Raw genomic sequence first — 19,296 nt, 5'->3', positions numbered from 1 at the left:
ATATTCCTTGTTTATCTGAAATTCAAATTTAACTGAATACCCTGTGTTTTATTTGCCTACCCTACAAATGGTCAAGTAATTCCTTTGATCTATATGTGCTGTGAACATTCCAAACCACTGACTCAAGAGCAATTTTTATAGAGGTACTAATTTTTTATAAATGTACTAATTTCTCAGCATGACTCTTCTAATTTTTATATAAGCTATTGGATTGATTATTCCTATTCCTGCCTTTTTATTGCTTCCAAATATTACATGCAATGATAAGATACTTTCTCCCCAAAATTCATTTTTATCACCTATGTTTTGAATAAAATGTATACCATACACAGCCCCTTTTTGGTAGGTAGCAAAAGATGTACCATGAAAAATCATCAACTGTTATAACTACAAAAAGTCCTGCTGTCTTACAGGTAAGGGCCCATCCACTTACGCTCCTCTCCATGTAGGACTGAGCCGGTTAGTACACTATTGGGACACCAGTTGGTGGGTTTTTCAGTTACCAACACACCACATGTGGCAGCTCTGACACTGTCTGGATAAACGTAGGTCCTTGCGCCTGTCTATCCCTTCAGCACTATACCACCTAAGACAACACCGAAATACATCTTTTAAAAGACAACTATTACAAACCCGTCCAATTATAGATCTCAGGCAGTGGGGAAGAATGCACTCCTGTGTTGGAAGGAACTGTGAGCCCCTGGTCTGAGAGCTCCCCTAGGACTATTTACTCCCAGTAGGAAGACAGTTGAAGATCAAAGAGGATGCTCCTCGCTTTTACCTGGAGTGGCACCACCCTGGACATCAGGTGATCAAAATAAAGGTCCACTGCTTCGGTGAAGCCCTTGTAAGTTGTTCTCAGCCTCATGCCAGAGTCTTGGAGTAACCAGCTTGAATAAAAGGGGGGGTGGGAATTAGTTGCACTGTTTGTGGGTTTGTCCTGGGCAGGATGATGGTGGGGAGAAAAGAAGCAGCTTCAGAGTCCTGGGGGGAGCGGGACCATTCCCACGCCACTACCTCCTCAGCCAGGAAGGCAGGAGATTGTGCAAATAGATCCAGAGGCAAACTCTGCCACAGCTCCAGCCCCACACTCTGCACTGCTTCCCTACGAAAAGACAACCCGCATTGCAAGGGATTTTATTTCCAGCTTTGTGGCTATTGGTCTGGCTGCCAGTCAGAGTGAGAAAAGCTTTCCACTGAACTGAAGCCCAGTGTTGAAGCATTTATTCTAACATCTCATTACAAAGGGGTGAAGCCAAAGGGGTTAAGGAATCACTGGGGCCAGATGTAACCTTCCAGTGTCACCCAGAAAACCAGGCCTGACACAGAGGCCATGAGAGGCTAATCCCACTTCTCCCCACTTCTCTCTAGGCTGACCCGGGGGGCTCATTAGCATCAGCCTCCTCAGCTCTTCAGAGCTCAGCTCAGGGGAGTTGCTGATGAGCAAGAAAAGGTGAATGCTTCCCACAACCTGTCCATTGTGATCGTATTCCCCAGGTGTACACAGATCATTCCTCCAGAGCTGGAGTCAGGAACTTTTCCTTCTCACTTGAAATTCTGAGAAAACACTTATATTTTCTTATAAAGGCTCTGATGTTTCTTGTCCTAATTTGGAAGTCCTGAACAGGGTCAGGAAATTATCAGTTTATGTTAGGTAAAAATGTTTAAGGAGAGAGCAGCTTCCTCTAGATACCTCCACCCTCTATGTCACCTAAAAGGGTCTAGCTTCTCATCAACACTGGGCCTCTGCTAGTTTGGGCCTCCCTGGGGTGTGCCCTAGTGCCAGGACCTGAATGGATAGTGCTGCCCAGGAGGAGGGCTGAGTGCTGGAGCTCCCGCTGCTTCTGAGCTAACACTTAAATCCTGTCCTCCTCCTGGCAGCTCCGGCTGAGCCAGAGGACATCGCTGACACACAGATTTCTAATCCCTAGGTGCAGGGGGAGGGCACTCTGGCTGTGTGCACAGCCTTGTCAAGGGCACAGAGACAGAGAAGTGATCCTAGAGAGCGAAGGAGATGGAGGTAGAGCCTGCTTGGGATCCCTAGGGAAGGGATGGGTCATGCTGGAGACGAGAGAGAAAACAAGGCCTGGCCTGGTGGCTGTGCTGTGGGGAGAGGCCATTCCCGAAGGAGACCACAAGGCAAACAGGACCAGCCTTCTCCCCCCTTGGGGCTGCATGGGGTAGGGAGAAAGTGGATCTAACCATCTGGAACACCCTGAGGATGGGAAAGATTATGCCTATTAAAAGAAAGTCTTTTTGCTGAAAATTAACGGCAGTAATGATGAGGACAAGGAATGAATGTGGTACCAGGTGATTACCGTCCATATTTCTACTCCATAATTCATTAAAGCCTGAGATTTGAAGATAAGACAAAACAAAAACAATAATTTGTTTCTCTTATACTTTATCAAATAAAGTGACATCATTTAAAATGGGCTCCTTTGGGCATCACTTATTCTGAAAAGGAATTTCAGTACAGAATGAAGAATATACTTTAGTAGCAAAATTAAACCTCCATTTGTGATTACAGTTTTTCAGAAGCACAGAGGTCCAACTCAAGCCACAGCTGAAGCCCCTCACAGCCCCACTCACCTGGGCAAGCCCCCGAGGTCAATCTCACTGCAGATGTAGGGGCCTGGACGCAGAATCACCCACAACCCGATCTCCGCAGCCATCAGCACAAAGGCCCTAGGGAGGTCAGTGTCAGCAGCTCTCAAGACACAGAGGGGATGGTGGGGACAAGCCCAGCATCACAAGGTGGTGGAGCTGCCCAGCTCCTCTCCTCCCTCCCTTCACAGGCCCTGGGAGCTGGGTTCACACTTGCTCCCAGCCCAGGACCTTCTGCACAGCCCCACTGGGGGCATAAGGAGGAAGGGCATCAAACAGGGTATGGGGGGGTCCTAACAGTGAACCTGACCCCAACAGCCTTGCTACCATAGAGGGGCAACCCCTGTCCCAGCACAGATGGCTGGCCCACACTGCAAAGCAGGGCAGACACTGGGGATTAGGCACCTCTGGGCTGCAGTGAAGAGGTCTGGGCTCAGAGGAGGCAGACCCAGACCCCCAGGAGTAACAGGTTCATGGAGAGCATGTGGGTCCCATGAATAAGGCTCCCGACCTGCCTCTCTCTGGTTCTCAAAGCAGAACCAAGATGGTCCCATGGTTCCTGATCAACCCCAAGGGGCCACCTCTCTGTCTCCCCACCCCAGGCCAGGCCATAGAAGAAGCAAGAGCACTTACTCCAGGTCCAGGTTCCCAGAGAAGTCAAATTTGCCTCTTTCTGGCTCATGGAGATTCCATGGAACATAGCTGTAATATAAGATAATTACAGGAATGAGCTTTCATTTATTCCACTTTGTCTTCTAGATTACCTTCTTTACCCCTAAAACCCATTATGATGGTTGAAGATGTATTTCTTAGATACATGTCTTAATGGTGTCAGGATTGGAACCAAGAACTAAGTGAAGAGACTTAGGGACCTTAGAGTATCCAGAGCTGGTCCCTGGGGAGCTAATACCTCATCTCCTTAGGAGAAGGAAGAGAAGGCCAGTAAGATTTGGGTGAAGCATAAGATGTGACCACAGGTGAGCTTGAGCATGCACTCCCCCCACTTCCTCCCTCCCTCCCCATCTCTCCCACTTTTTCTTCATCAGAGGAAAAAAAAAGTAACTTCTTAAGAGAAAAAGTTAAAAGTAAGATAAGAGGAAACCTCAGTGGTCAGTCCTATTTTTACTGAAGCAACCAAAATTCTGAAGAATTCTTTCCTTATCTTCTCTTTAGAAGATAAGGAAATAAAATAAATTCTTTAAGGGGCCCAACTCAAGAGGCAGAGGTAACACAGCAGCTCCTCCCCTGGACTCCCACCCACCCTTAGCTTCCAGTGGAGCCCTTTCCAACTGTAAAGAATGTGCACAGGTAAAGGGGGAGGAGGTTTGCTTGCTTCCAATTCAGACTCAGGAGTTCCCTGTTTAAGAAAATACAGATTACCTAGCTTTTATAAGGTAAAATGCTTAGCCTGCAATATTCCCACAAGCTTTAGGAGTCCTGTGATGTGTGAATGTACCCCCAGGACCAGAATTTACATATGCAAATAAATGGATCCTTTTAAGTAAACCTTCTGGAAAATCATACATTTGTTTCATCTATGCTGTGATGGCCCAGAACATTCTTATAATTCTTCTTAGAAATTGTCTTCAAAGCTAGCTCATGAACCACTCAAGAAAATCCACATGCTTGATCTGTAATCATATATTTTTGCCTGAAAACAGCTTTCCCAAGGAAGCTATTTTGAAAAAGATCACATTCATTTGCTGAATAAATTGGGGGCTGGAGTGCTTGTTTTAAAAAAAAAAAATTGGAGGGCGCCTGGGTGGCTCAGTTGGTTAAGCGACTGCCTTCGGCTCAGGTCATGATCCTGGAGTCCCGGGATCGAGTCCCGCATCGGGCTCCCTGCTCAATGGGGAGTCTGCTTTGTCCTCCGACCCTCCCCCCTCTCATGTGCTCTCTCTCTCATTCTCTCTCTCTCAAATAAATAAATAATAAAATCTTTAAAAAAAAAAAATTGGATAATTTAATCACCTCCTACACCTACACTCACCTCCTTCACTGTATTCCTTTGTACGCCATTGCTCTTCCTATTCCTCTAAAGCTTATACATCCATCCTGTCTTCTCATCCGCACTAATGGGGAGTGCTGTGCAGGTGAGGGAAGGAGGCTGTCGAACCCGGCAGACTTATCCAGAGGGGTGGGCTCCTCCTATATTTTTCCCCACAAAGGTCAGCCTAAAGATTCTCTTCAGGGACAGCTCACGTGCAGGATCTGGCAGGGCTCCCCCCATCCTGACACAATGGAGACCTACAGTCTGGGGTGCCTTGAAGAAGCCCAGGACACAGATGCGACAGATGCCAATGCTTGGTGGTGGGGTGAGCCAGCACTCACGTGGTGAGGGTATTCAAGCCACAAGCTTTCATCTTCAGCAAACGGTCCTTCCAGTATTCCTTGGGCACCCGGAAATAGTGCATGGAGCCCCCGAAGATCCAGAAAGTGGAGTCCTCCAGCATGAAGTATTGGCCGTTGGCCTGCAGCCCTGACTGCCGGTGTCTTAGCCACGCAGGGAGCAGATTATACCAATCCAATCTGCAAAGAGAAAAGGCAGCCGAGAAGCTTGGCTCATCCTCACCAGTAAGCAGGGGTACAGAGTCTTAGGAGAGAGGCTTTTTCTCCTCCTCCACAGGCCCTCTGCGTTTCTAAGAGCTCCTGCTTCTGAGTCCTTCAGAAAAGGTTCCCCACCCTCCGATTTAGCCACACCTTAGAAGGAGTCTTTCTTCAGTACACTCATCTGCATCCCACTGCAGGGGAAGAGCAAGCTGAGGCCATAGTCAGGAACAAGACAAACACAAAGGTCAACATGAAAACTGTGCTAACAGGAGAGAGGACAAGGTGGGGGCACACAGCACGGAAAGGGTATTCTCAGGGGCGTGCGGGGTGCCTAGGGCAGGTTCCTACAATGGCCAGCTTGTCCAGGCCATTTGACTAAGCATCAAAGAAGCAGCTATTTCAAATAGTACCTCTGAGCCGCCTCATGGTCATAGCTGCCCAGCCTGAGATGCAAATACCTAGAAGGAGGTATCTGGGTTAGAAACAGCATCTGTTCATTGACCAACATTCCAAGTATTAATTATTATCTAAAGATCAAGTTCAAGAGATAATCCAGCACAACAGAGAGCCCCACCTGGGAGGGCTGTTGGAAAGTGCTAGTCCCTAAAAAAGTAGGTCTTGGGGAGTCCCCTCAAACTGATCCCCATGACTAGAATTCCTTCCCTCTCTTTCCTCCCCCGTCTCCAAAGACCATGAGAGAAACCCAGCAAGAGATGCTGGGGGAGCCAAAAAATTTAGGAGTTTGGAGTCAGAAAACGGTGAGTAGCTCTGAGGGGAAAGCAAATTTCCGTTGGTGCCTTTTCTGCACCCACTTTTCATTACAGTTCCTGACACTAGAGGGCGTATTGCCCCTCAGGGCTCTTCTGCATCAGAAAGCTCCCTAAACTGCTGCCTATCGGTCTTTCCATTCATTTTGTAACACTAGCTAAAACTGTGCCACTGAGAGACATGCTCTGCTTAAGGCCCAAATTGCTCCACGCAATCCATATCGATACACACTGACGGTGGACTGTCATCTCTTAGAAGAAACAGAGATGCAGGAGCCAAAATTAGGCTAAGAGCTTCAATCTTGATTCTGGATTCAACAGTTCTGTGTCCTTCAAAGGGGCAGCTCCTTCACAGAGCTTTGGCCTCCATGGGGTCCAGGAGTGGAGATCATGGGGGCAGAGGGCACATGCAGGTCGCACATCCCATTGCTGACTCTCCTAGTATGCTTATGGGATGAGCCATCCCTTCCACTCTCTCTCCATCTCCGCACAGCCCTGTCTTCCTGCTGCGTCCTTTTCCTACATGCCAACCAGCTTCTCCTCTGCTTACAGTGCCAAGTGCTTCAGCTCGGAACATAAACGTGCATACCCTACACTGTAAAGGAGCCAGAGCCCTGCTATTGGTGGGAAAATTTTTAATGGCATTTAGTGAAAATCCACTGCAGGTGTGCATGCTCCTCAGGAAGCCGGCTCCCATCCTACCAAAGTTCCTCCAAGCCACAGACTTCACGGTCCCTATAAGGCATCCTGACACATACAGTCTTCTCCACCTCCATGCACACTCAGATAATTACAAGTCGGTGTCATGCTGTGCTGTAAGGCAAGCACAAAGATAAGGCCAGGGCTGGCCTCTGGGGCATGTGATCCATGCAGTCCACACAGGGCCCCAAGCTCAGAAGGCTCCCTTGCAACAAGTAGTTAAATAAGCCACAGAGATCTAATCCACAGTATATTGAATATAGACTATATACTATAATTATGTCATGTGATAAATTGTTACAGTGGCAATCACATTACGATATATAAATGTATCAGAGCACACACTACACATGATTTCAGACACACTATCCCCATCCTGAAATTCTCAATGTTTTTTAGACAAAGGCCCCACATTTTCATTATGCACCGGGCTCCACAAATTAGGTAGTCCTAGCAATGGCAGAGGACAGTAGCTGAAACACACACACACACACACACACACACACACACGTAATTGTCAAATGAAGAAATTATCTGTATCATCCAGGTGGAGTCAGAGAAAGCTTCATCCAGAAGATGACATATTCACAGGTTTGAAGGCAGAGAATATAAGAAACCAGAGGGAACTAGGGGCAAAAGCATTAAAAAGTGAAAGCGTATCTACTCAGGGAATGGCAAGCAGACAGGTGAAGAGGCTGTGTGAGCAGGCACCCCAGCCCGGGGCCCCTCCGCAGCGTGGGCCTGGCGTGGGCACGCACCGCTGCCAACCACCTGCTAGTCTACAACTGGTACAGAAACGGAGATAATTTTAGAGCAATGAGGGTCATGTCTGTTGAAGCTCATCATAAAAGACTGGGGCATGTACTTTGTGGATCTCTTCATTTCCTTTTTCTAGTAATGCGTTTTCAATGTCTTTGATAAAGTAACATTGGGGGGAAAAAAACTTTTAAAGAAGAAAAGGAAAATGATTCTTCAGCACCGAGAGATTGAGAAATATTGCTCGAGACCAGAAACAACAGTCTGGCCTCGGGCAGTTGTGATCAGAGCTGGGAGGACAAACATATTGACCAGTTCGGTTTAACAGGCTTAGTAACCAAATGGGATGCAGGACGCGTGAGACGAAAACAGCGTGAAATTGCTTCATCAGCAGCCTTCCCAGCACTTGGCTGAAGTCGGCCAACCGACTAGAAGGGAGGTTTGGGTTTAGCCACCACGGTGGTTCTCAAAGCTGGCCCCCTATCTGAATCACCTGGGAAGCTTAAAACTAAGGAATGTGCAGGCCCCACCCCTGACCAATTAATGACGGTGGAGATGGACCACAGGGATTGGTAGTTTTTACAAGCTCCTCCACAGATCTGGGTGAGACTGAGCTCCTGGAAGGTGTTACAGGAGGGCTTGGTGGCACATCAGGGACCCTGATGGCCAGAGATGGGAGAGCAGGAGGCCAAGAAGACAGAAGTGCCACAGACATCACTGACCGCTTGGAAATTTTGTCAACGGCCACTCATGGGCAAAAAAAATTAATTTGACCCCTCCTTCCTACTTCTCACAGCCCCCAGGACCCAGAACTCCTGGTGCTCTGCGGACTGCAGTTGTATTATAGTACGGTTGAAATGGTCATTTGTGGATAACCTGGGGACCTAATTATTGTTTTCTTTCTCTAAAGAGAAAAGTTCCATGTTCCAAGTGACTTAGAAAGGATATTTCAGAATATAGTTCTAGGGGCACCTGAGTGGCTCAGTCGGTTAGGCCCTGGGATCAAGATCTCAGGGTCATGAGGTCAAGCCCCGTGTTGGGCTCCACACTGGGCATGGCACCTACTTAAAAAATAGTAATAATACAGTTCTTCCAAAGGACCATCTATATGGGAAAGCAAAAACAAGAACAGTATCTGTAAGAGGAGGATCTGGACATGAATCCCGGCCCCACCCTTGTAGCACGGCCACCTTGGGTCAGTGACCCTAGCTCTGTGGACATGAGTTTCTTCCTCTGTGAAATGGGGTGCATGCCTGTCCTAACTGCTGTGAAGGTCAGATATTAACGGAATACTCTGTAATGTGCTATAAAAGAATTTTGTCACTATTTGAAATAAGTTTATTTTTGCATGTTTTGCATATTAGAAAGAACAACCTCAGTGGGGTTTTTTTATGTCCTTAATATGGAATCACCCCAATTTTTCCATTCTTAACCATTTAATTTATTGTCTAATCATATTTTATATGCAAGATTTTGTGCCATCTTATTACAATTTCTAAAATTTTGCAGTGAAAGGTCTATCCACCAGGATGCTGTCAAACCAATCCAGCAAACCCCAGGTGTGGGCCAAAGCCACCCTGCCTCCTGTCTTTGTGCAGCCAGCAAGCTATGGATGTCTTCCACATTTTTAAGTGGTTGGAAAGAAACCCAAAAAACAAGATTTGGGGGCACAAAAAATTATATCAACTTCACATTTCACATTTCAATGTCCATAAATGGTTTTACTGACACCCCTCCATGCCCACTCCTTTCAGTCCTGACTGTGGCTACTTTGGGGCACAGTGACGTTGCTGGGATAGACACTGCAAAGCTGAACACATTTACTATGTGGCCCTTTACAGGAAACTTTGCCAACCCTGCCCTAAAGGATGAGGCCTGGGATACTCAAAGGAGGCTGCAGGCCCCCCATGACCACTGTCGGGGCCTCCTAGCCACCTCCTTGGTCTGGCTCTTCTCACTACCCCCCCACCTCCCCACCCCCACTCTTTCCTTTGGCCACAGGCTCCTGGTATTCCGGCTGTGTCTGAAGTCTCTCATACTGCAGGCACAGGAGAGTTTGGTCTCCCTTAGTTTTCACCATATCTGCTCCAAAGAACACACTCTGCCTTCTTGCCTCATGGACTCACTAGGCTTTACATACTCTCCCCACCTGACACCCCCAGGCATTCCCTCAGGTGCCCCACCCTCCAGGCTAGCCCCAGGCTAGAATGAGGAAGAACTGATGGACAGATTCTCTTCTTAAACACAGGGGTATATACTGACAGTCCAGTGGTAAAAATACACACATGCACACACAAAATCTCATTATTTTTAAAGACAGTGAAAATACAATTTAGCAATCACTCCACTGGGCAGCACTCCTTATTCACTGGCCAGAACTTCAAAACAACAATCTCCAACTCACCAAGCTCATATCACGGACCTTAGCTTTTGTTTAAGGTGTCTCCCAAATGCTGTGAGAGCCTCCCTCTCCGCACCCACTCAGTGAAGAGGTGTAGACACGGTTGGAAGCGCACTCTGCGACCCCTTGTTCCAACATACTCCCTGCTAGTAACACACTCTCCCTAATCTGTCCCCTAGCAGGTACCTAGTCATTAGGAAACCTCCTTCTGGGTTTATGTCTCCAGCTGTGGTCTGCACCTGCAAAGTATCTTCATCTGGAGTTTGCTACAAATGCAGAAACTCGGGCCTTAACTGAGACCTGAATCAGAATCTGCATTTCAACCAGAACCCAAGGTAAAGTTTGAGAAGCACTAATCTGTATCTTGTCCTTTGATATATGTGTATATATAATCTCTTCCTGGATAGAGCTTCTATTTGCTACTGTCTTTATGTGCTCTTATTTTCTAGATTTTTTAAAAAATATTTCCTCTCAGTGCTTATTACGAAGCATGAAGCTAACACTGCAAACAACAAAAGCTAGCCCATATCAAATTCTAAATTCTGGAGAATTCAACTGTTTTCTTTCTGAAAATCTTCTGGTAGGTTACTGAGTTTTTAATATATTAATGAAAAGGATGAATTCACTGAGAAAATGGGGATGATAAACGTGGGGTTTCTCCAAGGAATTCACTGTGAGAAAATGAGATAATTACACATTAGAGCTTCATAAATGAGAAAGCACCATGCAAATAGTTGTTAATACTGATAACAGTCATTAGTACTAGTGATCATAAATTAATAATAACCCCATGCTTCCTCAGTAATTAACTCAGTAATAACAAAATAAAGAAAGTGGAAACTAGGTGGTTACACCAGGTCAGAGAGACTTTCCTTCTAAATTAGGAGCTGTGATAACCAAATCCTTAGGAAACCCTCGTTTCTGTTGCTTTTCCCAGTGAGCAAGCAATTCATGTTGAAACTTTTTTTTCTTTAGATTGTAGAAAGCTTTAATTGGAAAGCTTTTATTTATTTATTTAGACTGTGGAAAGCTTTTTTTTTTTTTAAGTAATGTCCGCCCAATGTGAGACTCGAACTCAAAACCCCGAGATCAAGAGTCCCATGTTCCACCAGCCAGCGAGGCGCCCCTTGTTGAAACATTTTTTGTTGAGACCAGGGCATCTGCCTTCTTTCTGGCTGGAGCATATATTACTTTTTCCTGGAAATTTTGTTGCCTTTGTATCTTTGCTTCATTGTAGGCTAAGTAAATTTTCAGTCTGAGAATAAACTGAAGAGCAGGCCTTGGTCACTGACCTGACCCATCCTCAGGTTTGCTCTGCTCAGAGCCACACTCTGTCCACAGTCCACAGTGAGGTTCCTGGAAGAAGGCACATGTGTCACAACTTCTGACAGGGCCTCACACCATGTAACAAGACCTCTGTATTCTGGTCACTACCATCCTTTTCGGCAGATGATATTAGGTTGTGCAAGCCAGAGACACAACAACAGGTGACAGCGGAAACCATAGGCAGAGGACTTGGGGCCTGAGTTCCCTATGGTCAGGAGTTGCCATCAGGCAGTGACTGGGAGGATGCTGAGGGTAGAGGAACGAATCCTTCTTATACTTTATCACTGTCGTGGATCATGATGACAAAGGACACAGTGCAGGCTCCACACAGGCCGGATGTCATTAGACATGGTCAAAAGTGCTGGGTTAGTATGCTTGAATATGGAAAAAAGGCAGATGAGCTGGTGACAAGCTTACAACCTCTTTCATGTGAAATGGGCTCCTGAATTGATTCTCAGCTCTAGAGACGGTCTTCCAGGTGCGGTGGGAGAAGAGCCAGATCCAGTCACCTACTTGAACGATCTCCTTGAACAGAGTGTGCTAAAGATCAAGGCAGGTCTGAAATGACTCTTGCCATGCCAGAAGTCATCCCTGTGTCACCTGTAAATCCTGCAAATATTGATCAGTAATGGGGGCCATTGCAGGACTGGGAGGCTTCACTTGGAGTCACAGCCGTCTCCTTCAGCCTTCTGTCATACCACACAATCTGACCAGATTCAGACAAGGTAGTATCCACCCAACCAGATGGGGCAGAGAGAGCATCATCAACTTCTGAGGCATATTGGCCCCCAGCAGAGACCAGGCAATGCCCATGCAATTTTAGGCTGGCCAAGGGTGTGGACAAGCTCAGTACATAAGGTAGGAATCTGCAGAAATAGTCCTCCAGTTCACAGAGCATAAGTCTTCGCTGATCCTAGGGATTGGTTATTTTGTCACTATACATAATGTATACTTGAGAGATAACTTACAAATCCAATTTCCAGGTGCACTATGATCCTACTAGGGCTACCCTAAGCAGAGGTTCACCTGCATCTGAGTCCAATGCATCATATTAAAGACCAAGAAAACACTCACCTCTTCATTCATTCAAGTGGTCATGCCCAGAGACAATTACTTAGATGGCAGTTATGTTAAACTGCCCAAAAGACACCATTATGCATAGAAATCTCCTTACTTGGATCTAAAATACAAATTTCTAGTCATCACTCCAAGATTCTGATATGGTTACAGGTTCCCATGAGGTCCCATTGCCTTGGGCATTCCATTCCCTTCAACTGCCCACTTGAGGATATTTCGGCCTTACCAGTCTTTAGCTGTACACTCCTCCCTCAGCAGGGGAGCTTGAGGGCCTAAGGAAGGCGCTGCCCACTCTGCGGCCCAGGCCAGTGCCCTTAATGCCTCTAATCCAGAATAACGGCTCTTGGATCAATCCTGGAACCCCAAGGACTTCAGCCCCAGCAAAATGGAACTCTGTCTTTGTAGCTGATCCAGCTTCCTGAATGTGATCCTTGGCCTGGGCTCAATGCTTTAGGCTCCTGCTTTGCTGGAACAGCATTAAATATTTCCAAAGGGCTTGAATCTTCCATTCCAAAAGCTAGTATACTCATTTTGCAGAGATGCGAGGTCATTTTGCAGCATTTTGCAGGTCAACGGCACTACTGCAACCTTAGTACCTCTGTCCTTCCCTCTGAAAAGGCTTCTTGGTAAGCCAGGAAATGGCCTAGCACCCAGGCTCCAGCAAGTCAGGCCAAGTGGCTGTCTACATGATCCAGGGACATGCTGCTGGTTCAGAGGGCAATGTCTACCAAATACTGCAGGAAGTTTAATGAACACTTATTAGACCAAAACCTTGAGACCCATTGGTGAAGCAACAAATATGCTCAACTACATATTAACAATAGTAATCAACCACATATTAATAATAAAAAGTATCCTGATGTTATATGACAGAAACTTTTCATTTGGGGGAAAATTTCCATTATGGCATCATAAATAAAAAAGGGTTATATCCCAACCTAGAAAGGGGTGAAAATTCTGTTAGATAGCCTAAAAGACTCTATTGATAGCAAGACTCTGCTCTTAGACTATGGACTCTGAGAAACAAACTGACGGTTCTAGAGGGGAGGGGGGTGGGGGGATGGGCTGGTGATGGGTATTAAAGAGGGCACATTCTGCATGGAGCACTGGGTGTTATACGCAAAAAAATGAATCATGGAACGCTACATCAAAAACTAATGATGTAATGTATGGTGATTAACATAACATAAAAAGACTCTGCTCTTAGAGATGCTTGTGGAATCAGAATAGAATGATTTGTGAAACAGAGGAAACATAAATATGTGCAATATTTTTTAAAATCCACCACATGAGGCTTATGTACATAGATATATAAGAGATGGACTAGTTCTTAAAGATACAAAGAACCTATACACATGAAAAATAAACAGAATTTCCCCTTCCGACTATAGAGCTCAGAATCTCCCTCACATTGATCCAACAGAAATAGAATGTGCTATTTTACTTATTTTAACTTATTTTTACTTACTTATTTTAAATGTCTATCAGGATTAGGGGCACCTGGGTGGCTCAGTCGGTTAAGTGTCCGCCTTCAGCTCAGGTCATGATCCAGGGTCCTGGGATCAAGCCCTGCATTGGGCTTCCTGCTTAGCGAGGAGTCTGCTTCGCCCTCTGTCCTTCCCCCCTCACTCGTGGGCTCTAGCTCTCTCTCTCTCTCTCCAATAAATAAATAAAAATCTTTAAAAAAAAAAAAAAGTCTACCAGGATTTAAAATGAATACCTCGTATGGTCAGCAATGCTAGGGACAGAAATATACCCAACAGATATTCATTGCAATTTGGGGGTTTTGTTGTTGTTGTTTTTACTTTATAGTATTTTAATTCCAGTGTAGTTAACATACATTGCAACTTTGCAGTAGCTAAAAAAATTGCAAACAATCAATGCCCATCCACAGGGAACTGTTTGAATAAATTATACCCCTAACGGACAAATAGGGTAATACATATAGCTGCCTTCTTATATGCACAGAATATCCCTGGGAGAAACCATTATTAGTAATCACCTCTGGTGGGGCGGAGAGGAGTGCCTAAGGGCCAGGAGTGGGGGCTTTATTCTCCTCCTTATATTATTTGAATATTTAATCCTTTACATAGATTACTTACTCGCAAAATAAACTTTGCAGGAAAACATGTTTTTGAAAGGAAAAATGCCACTATCTGTCTTGCTGAGTGTGTGACTATGAAAGCAGCATCACCAACTAAGAGTCTCTACCTAGTAGACCCCGTCAAGAGTTATTTGCTTCATTACCATTAGCCTCTAAAAATACCCTTGCCCTTCTTTCCCAGGAGAAGTCTCACACAATGGGAACTCTTTTTCAACATGGCCTTTAATATCCAGAGCAAAAGACTTAAGCAACAAATAAAACTGAGTGGGGAGGAAGCAGCAAACGTCCCTATACCAGAAGAACTGTGCTGGATGATGGGGGAGGGACCAGGGAGATGGGGGCTGGCCTCCAGAGTCTTTTTCAGGTGCTAAATGCTCTGAAAAGACCTCTCTAAACTCCAGCATCTCCTGAATCTTCATTAGAAGAGCATTCAAGGTGATATAATGGAACTCTGAGTCATTTCATCAAAGATTAAGTGCTTTTATTTCACTTGCTACTTCCTTGACCCAAGGTACAGAGAACTCTTTGGCCAACCTTCTGATACTTCTTCTGCCAAGGCTGTGCAGCTTTTTCCCTGAATCTCCTGGGTATCCCAGTCCCTTTAATCACAAATACAGTAATAATGTCCATGCTCTTGCTCTAAGACACTCTAGTCCCCTTCAGTTGGCTAGTATGGCAGTGAAAGAATCCCAATGCCAACTCTATCTTCCCAGAACAGGGTGGTTCAGACATCCTACCTCTCTCTCTCTTTTTCTCTCTCTCTGACTGAGCCACTGCCCAGGTAGCCATGTTTCTCCACTTGTGTCAGATAAATGACTACCTGCTGAAAGAGACACTTCCCAGATGCTGAAAACTTCACTATTAGAAGATGAAAGGAACAGTGTTCAAAGAGTTCCAACATTCCAGGGAATATGACTCAGGCTTCACAGGGTAGAGTCCTAGAACAGGCAAAGCTCATAAAATCAGTGACCGCACAGAAGCCCAGGAAAGGAGGCACAATTTGCCCACACATCCTTGGAAGGCAGGACTGGCCATGATTTGGATCAAAGGTGACCAGGTCATGTTGCTAAGTCATCCACCTTCTCTAAAAAGAAGATTTTGATAGGCTCTTCTTCTTTCCTTCAGGAAGAGTTTGGGGTCTAGAATCCAGATAATGCCACTGTAGGAGCACTGAGTGAGGTAGAGCTGGGCAAACAGATGAACTTGCCTTTAAGAAGGCATGATGCAGGGTACCTACCTGGCCAATTTCCTCTCCTGACTTTTGCCAGCTAATATATCAGGTATAAGAGATGCAGAGTTCATTGTATTATTGCTCAGTGATGTATTTATATTAAGGAAAAGAGTCATGAGTGGGAACCATGCCTTGATCATATCAAGCAGGCATTCTTGCGTCCATGGAGTGGGAGGAGGAAAGACAAGGAAAGGCAACTAACTCAGACATGGTTCCCACTGATATGCATCAAAGATTTCCAAATAATATACTGAGTGAAAGAAGCCAAATCAAAACAGAGTGCATACTTTAGGACTACATTTCCATAAAACTCTAGAAAATGCAAACTAATATATGGTGGCAGAAAGCAACAGATCAGTGTCCTTAGGAGTGGGGGAGCAGAGACGGGCAGGAGAGAAAGATGCACAAGGGCACAAGGAAATTTCTAGGGCTGATGGATATTTTCACTCTCTTAATTGTGGTGGTATTTTCACAGATGGATATGTGCACCAACACTTATCAAACTGTACAAGCTAAACATGTACAGCTTATTGCATGAAAATTATACTGCAATAAAGGTAAATTTCAGAACATCATTCAAGCTAAAAAATATCAAAGGTTGAAATCATCCTCAAAAGTCATCTTGGTCCTCCGATTTCTTGGATGTGATATAGTCAAACAGCTATGAAACCCAGCCCAAGGTAAAGTTCATGGGAAAAAACAAAAGCTGGAGCCCAGCAGACACCCGCTACCCAAATACCTGCCTTCTGAGGTACAGGAAAAGGCTGATCCTGACAGCTCAGTTCCACAAAGCTGCCAGCTGAGTAGCCAATTCCCATGTGACCTATATTCCACTGGCCATATCCACATTACCAGCAACAGCTGGGAGGGGTCCCCACCTCCCACTCAGTTAATGATCCAGTCAAAGCTAGAGCAAGGCAAAAAGGGGAAGCAACAAAGAGTGTATTCTCCTCTGCCCTCCAGAGGTAATCCTTGGTGTCCAGCCCATGGCAAAAAGCCCAATACCATGAGGGTAATAAAATTAAAAAGATGCCCAAAAGACATATTCTGAAGGACCCTAAGAGATGGCCCTGAATTTGGGTCAGAGCTTCTCTGGCCTCTGTCTTACCTGCTGAGAAAGGAGGGATATCAGGAATAACAATGACTTTACTGAGCATTTCAAATTATTTCCTCAGGCTTGAGTTGTAGCCATTCCCAGGTACCTCCATCAGCCCCTGACTGACTCCTGCTATGGCCACTCCAACCCAGGTAGGGACATGGTTAACTCACCTATGAGAAGCTCAGGCTTCTTCACCGCCAGTCAGCTACCTGACACCTCATCTTCTTTCCTGCCAGACACCAACAAACACCCAGCCTCCTTCCCACACCTTTTCCTGTGGACTATTAGGATGCACTACCTGGCCCAACTCAAGCCCCTCAGAGCTGCCCCTCAATGCCCCTGCATGGATTGCCATATCCTTGACCTCCAACAATGGGCAAACCACATGCTACTTGCACACCTCTGGCCTTTCTCTCTGGGGTGTGGGCTCCTTGATACCCTGCTGCATGCTGGAGGCTCCTGTTGCCTCTGCTTTGAGTAATCCTTCTGGGCTTTGCATCAGCCTTGCGTCAGGAGGAAGGCTGAGCATCCTACAAGAGCCAGGATCAGCCTTCAGAGAGGAATGGATTATAGATCACTGACAAGATGGAAAAAAGTCTTGGGAACAACTCGGAAAACAAAATGCCTCTTAAGTTTTCTGGGCCCCAGAGTGAGAAGAGCACCATTTCTTTCTCTCAAACAATATTATGACATCCTCACCAACTCCAAAGCCAAGAAGATGTAAAACAAAGACACATGTCTTAAAAAGGTGGAAATAGTTTCTGAATGTGTTCTGTGGCAGCAAAAACATTCAAATATTCATCTCCATCGAAAACTTCCCTATCTCCCAGAGGAGAGTCAGAGAAACTAACAAAGGGGATTGGAAGAAGCAAAAGATAAAGCTGAAGGGGTGGTGTGTCTGCCCCCACATCACCTGCTTCAAACTTAACTTTCAGTGCCAAAGCATTTGATACTGCTGGTCTGCTTTCCCAGCAACACTGGAGGTTTTGAATATGGAAAGTGCCAGCCATCGATCTGAAAGACATGGTCAGGACTGTAGAATCCTATAAATAGATAACAGTTTACAAAAGTTCTGGGCTAGGGCACCCACACAGGCTGTGGGTAGGTCCTTCTACCACTAAACACAACCACCTGTCAAACATAACACTTTGTAAAAGGGGGTTGGGAAAGAGTGAGCTGATGACTGACCAACGTGGGCAAGTGGAGAGAGAAGACATCAATCCTAAAGTGGGGCTAGTAAATCCAGGGTTGAGGATCTTGATGGACCCAAAGGACAGCGATCTCATGACTGCGCTGGGCAGGTGAGATCGACCATAGCTGTGAGCCCTGGAGCTCTGGCTTCTGATGAATAGAGAAGCCTCTCAGCAGGCTTGGTAGGAAATGTGGGGACCCGGGAGAACAGGAGAAGCGGGCTCCCCAAGGAGGACTAGGGGCGGAGCAGTGATCGGGGGACATCTGAAAGAGACCTGATGGCTAGCTCTGCTGGCCTTCCCAGAGAGCTGGAGTATCCACGAAGAAAGCAGAGCCCGGGCATCACAAGCTTCGAGAAAGTGGGGAAGCTCGACACAGACGCTAGGGATTGAGAGAACAGCACCTAGTGTCACCCGTAAGCCTGGATCTCGAGGCAAGAAGCAGAGTGTCTAGTGGTGGAGAGGGACGCCAGACCCAACAAAGAAGAGGCCGGATACCCATTCCCGGTGGGGAATCGCGATTCGCGGGACGCGGACTCCCGGGGCTGCCTCCCTCAGGTGAGAGGGGAGACGCAAACTGCGGGTGTGGAAGGCTGAGGTGTCTGGAGTCCGGCAGGTGCCGGGCGGGGATCTCTCACCTGCAGAGCACCAGGAAACTCAAGATCACCAGCAGCAGGAGTCCGAGTGTGCGGCCCGGCTTTCGCCCGATGCTCCACTTGCCCATCGCGCGATCGCGCAGCGCGCAGGGACCGCAGCTCGCACTGTAGCCGGGACTCAGCCGCGCGCGGGAAGCTCGGGACGGGGGGGCGGGGCCGCACTCTGGTCGCCCGGGCGACCGGACCGCGTCCCGCCCGGCTCGCAGGCGCTCATTGGCTGAGGCCTTAGGCCCCGCCCCATTCGTCACCGCCTAGCGTAGCGGGGGCGGAGCCTGCAACGGAGGCGGGGCGGGCTGCCTCCCGGAGCAGTTTCCAGGTCCCGGAAGGTTCCCGGGAGGCTCTGGGGGTCTCCCCCGCCCACCTGCCCCTAGTCTCAGGGAGGCGCTGGCTGTTTCTATTTTACTTCACGAGATATGCAAACAGGTGCAAAAATACTGGGCCAGTGTTGCCCAGTCCTTGCGCATCGTAGAGCACACCCCCCACCTCGCTACATTAGCAAGCATGTATTAAAGGCGCCTGCAAAGCCAACACGATGTTTTAAAACAATTCAGATTTTGAAGAAAAAAAAATTTGAAGTAGTGAAGTATCATATGAAAAGTCAGAACATTGTAGAATTTCCTTTAGACATATTTTATGACTTAGTGTAGCATGAGGGGTGGTGAGGTGGCCAAGAAGGAGCACCAAAATATTTCGTGCCTTTAGTTTCTTATTCTGGTCCTGACTCCCAGCACTTTCAATTTTTTATCTTTAAAAAAAGTCCAGATAAAACCCTCAAATTTTATGCCCTCAAATTCTTACGGGTACAGAATTATGTCACAAAGGATACTGTGTAA

At 46.5% G+C, this 19,296-nt stretch overlaps 1 protein-coding gene across 1 annotated transcript in view; it reads right to left on the bottom strand.

Annotated features, from left to right (window-relative positions):
* LOC118013517 (beta-galactosidase-1-like protein 2) overlaps nucleotides 1–18,531 on the bottom strand; it is a 53,809-nt gene extending 35,278 nt beyond the window's left edge. Inside the window, exons 1-5 of the mRNA XM_035009451.1 lie at nucleotides 18,446–18,531; nucleotides 4,939–5,136; nucleotides 3,241–3,309; nucleotides 2,593–2,688; nucleotides 782–890 (exon numbers count right to left, since the gene is read on the bottom strand). Of these exons, the coding sequence (XP_034865342.1) occupies nucleotides 782–890; nucleotides 2,593–2,688; nucleotides 3,241–3,309; nucleotides 4,939–5,136; nucleotides 18,446–18,531 (558 nt within the window). The remainder of the gene's footprint in view (nucleotides 1–781; nucleotides 891–2,592; nucleotides 2,689–3,240; nucleotides 3,310–4,938; nucleotides 5,137–18,445) is intronic.
* Between the last annotated feature and the right edge of the window lie 765 nt (nucleotides 18,532–19,296).

Source organism: Mirounga leonina, unplaced genomic scaffold, assembly GCF_011800145.1.
Source record: "Mirounga leonina isolate KUSES-001 unplaced genomic scaffold, KU_Mleo_1.0 Mir_153, whole genome shotgun sequence".
Lineage (NCBI taxonomy): Eukaryota > Metazoa > Chordata > Mammalia > Carnivora > Phocidae > Mirounga > Mirounga leonina.
This window is presented reverse-complemented; position numbering and strand designations above follow the sequence as displayed.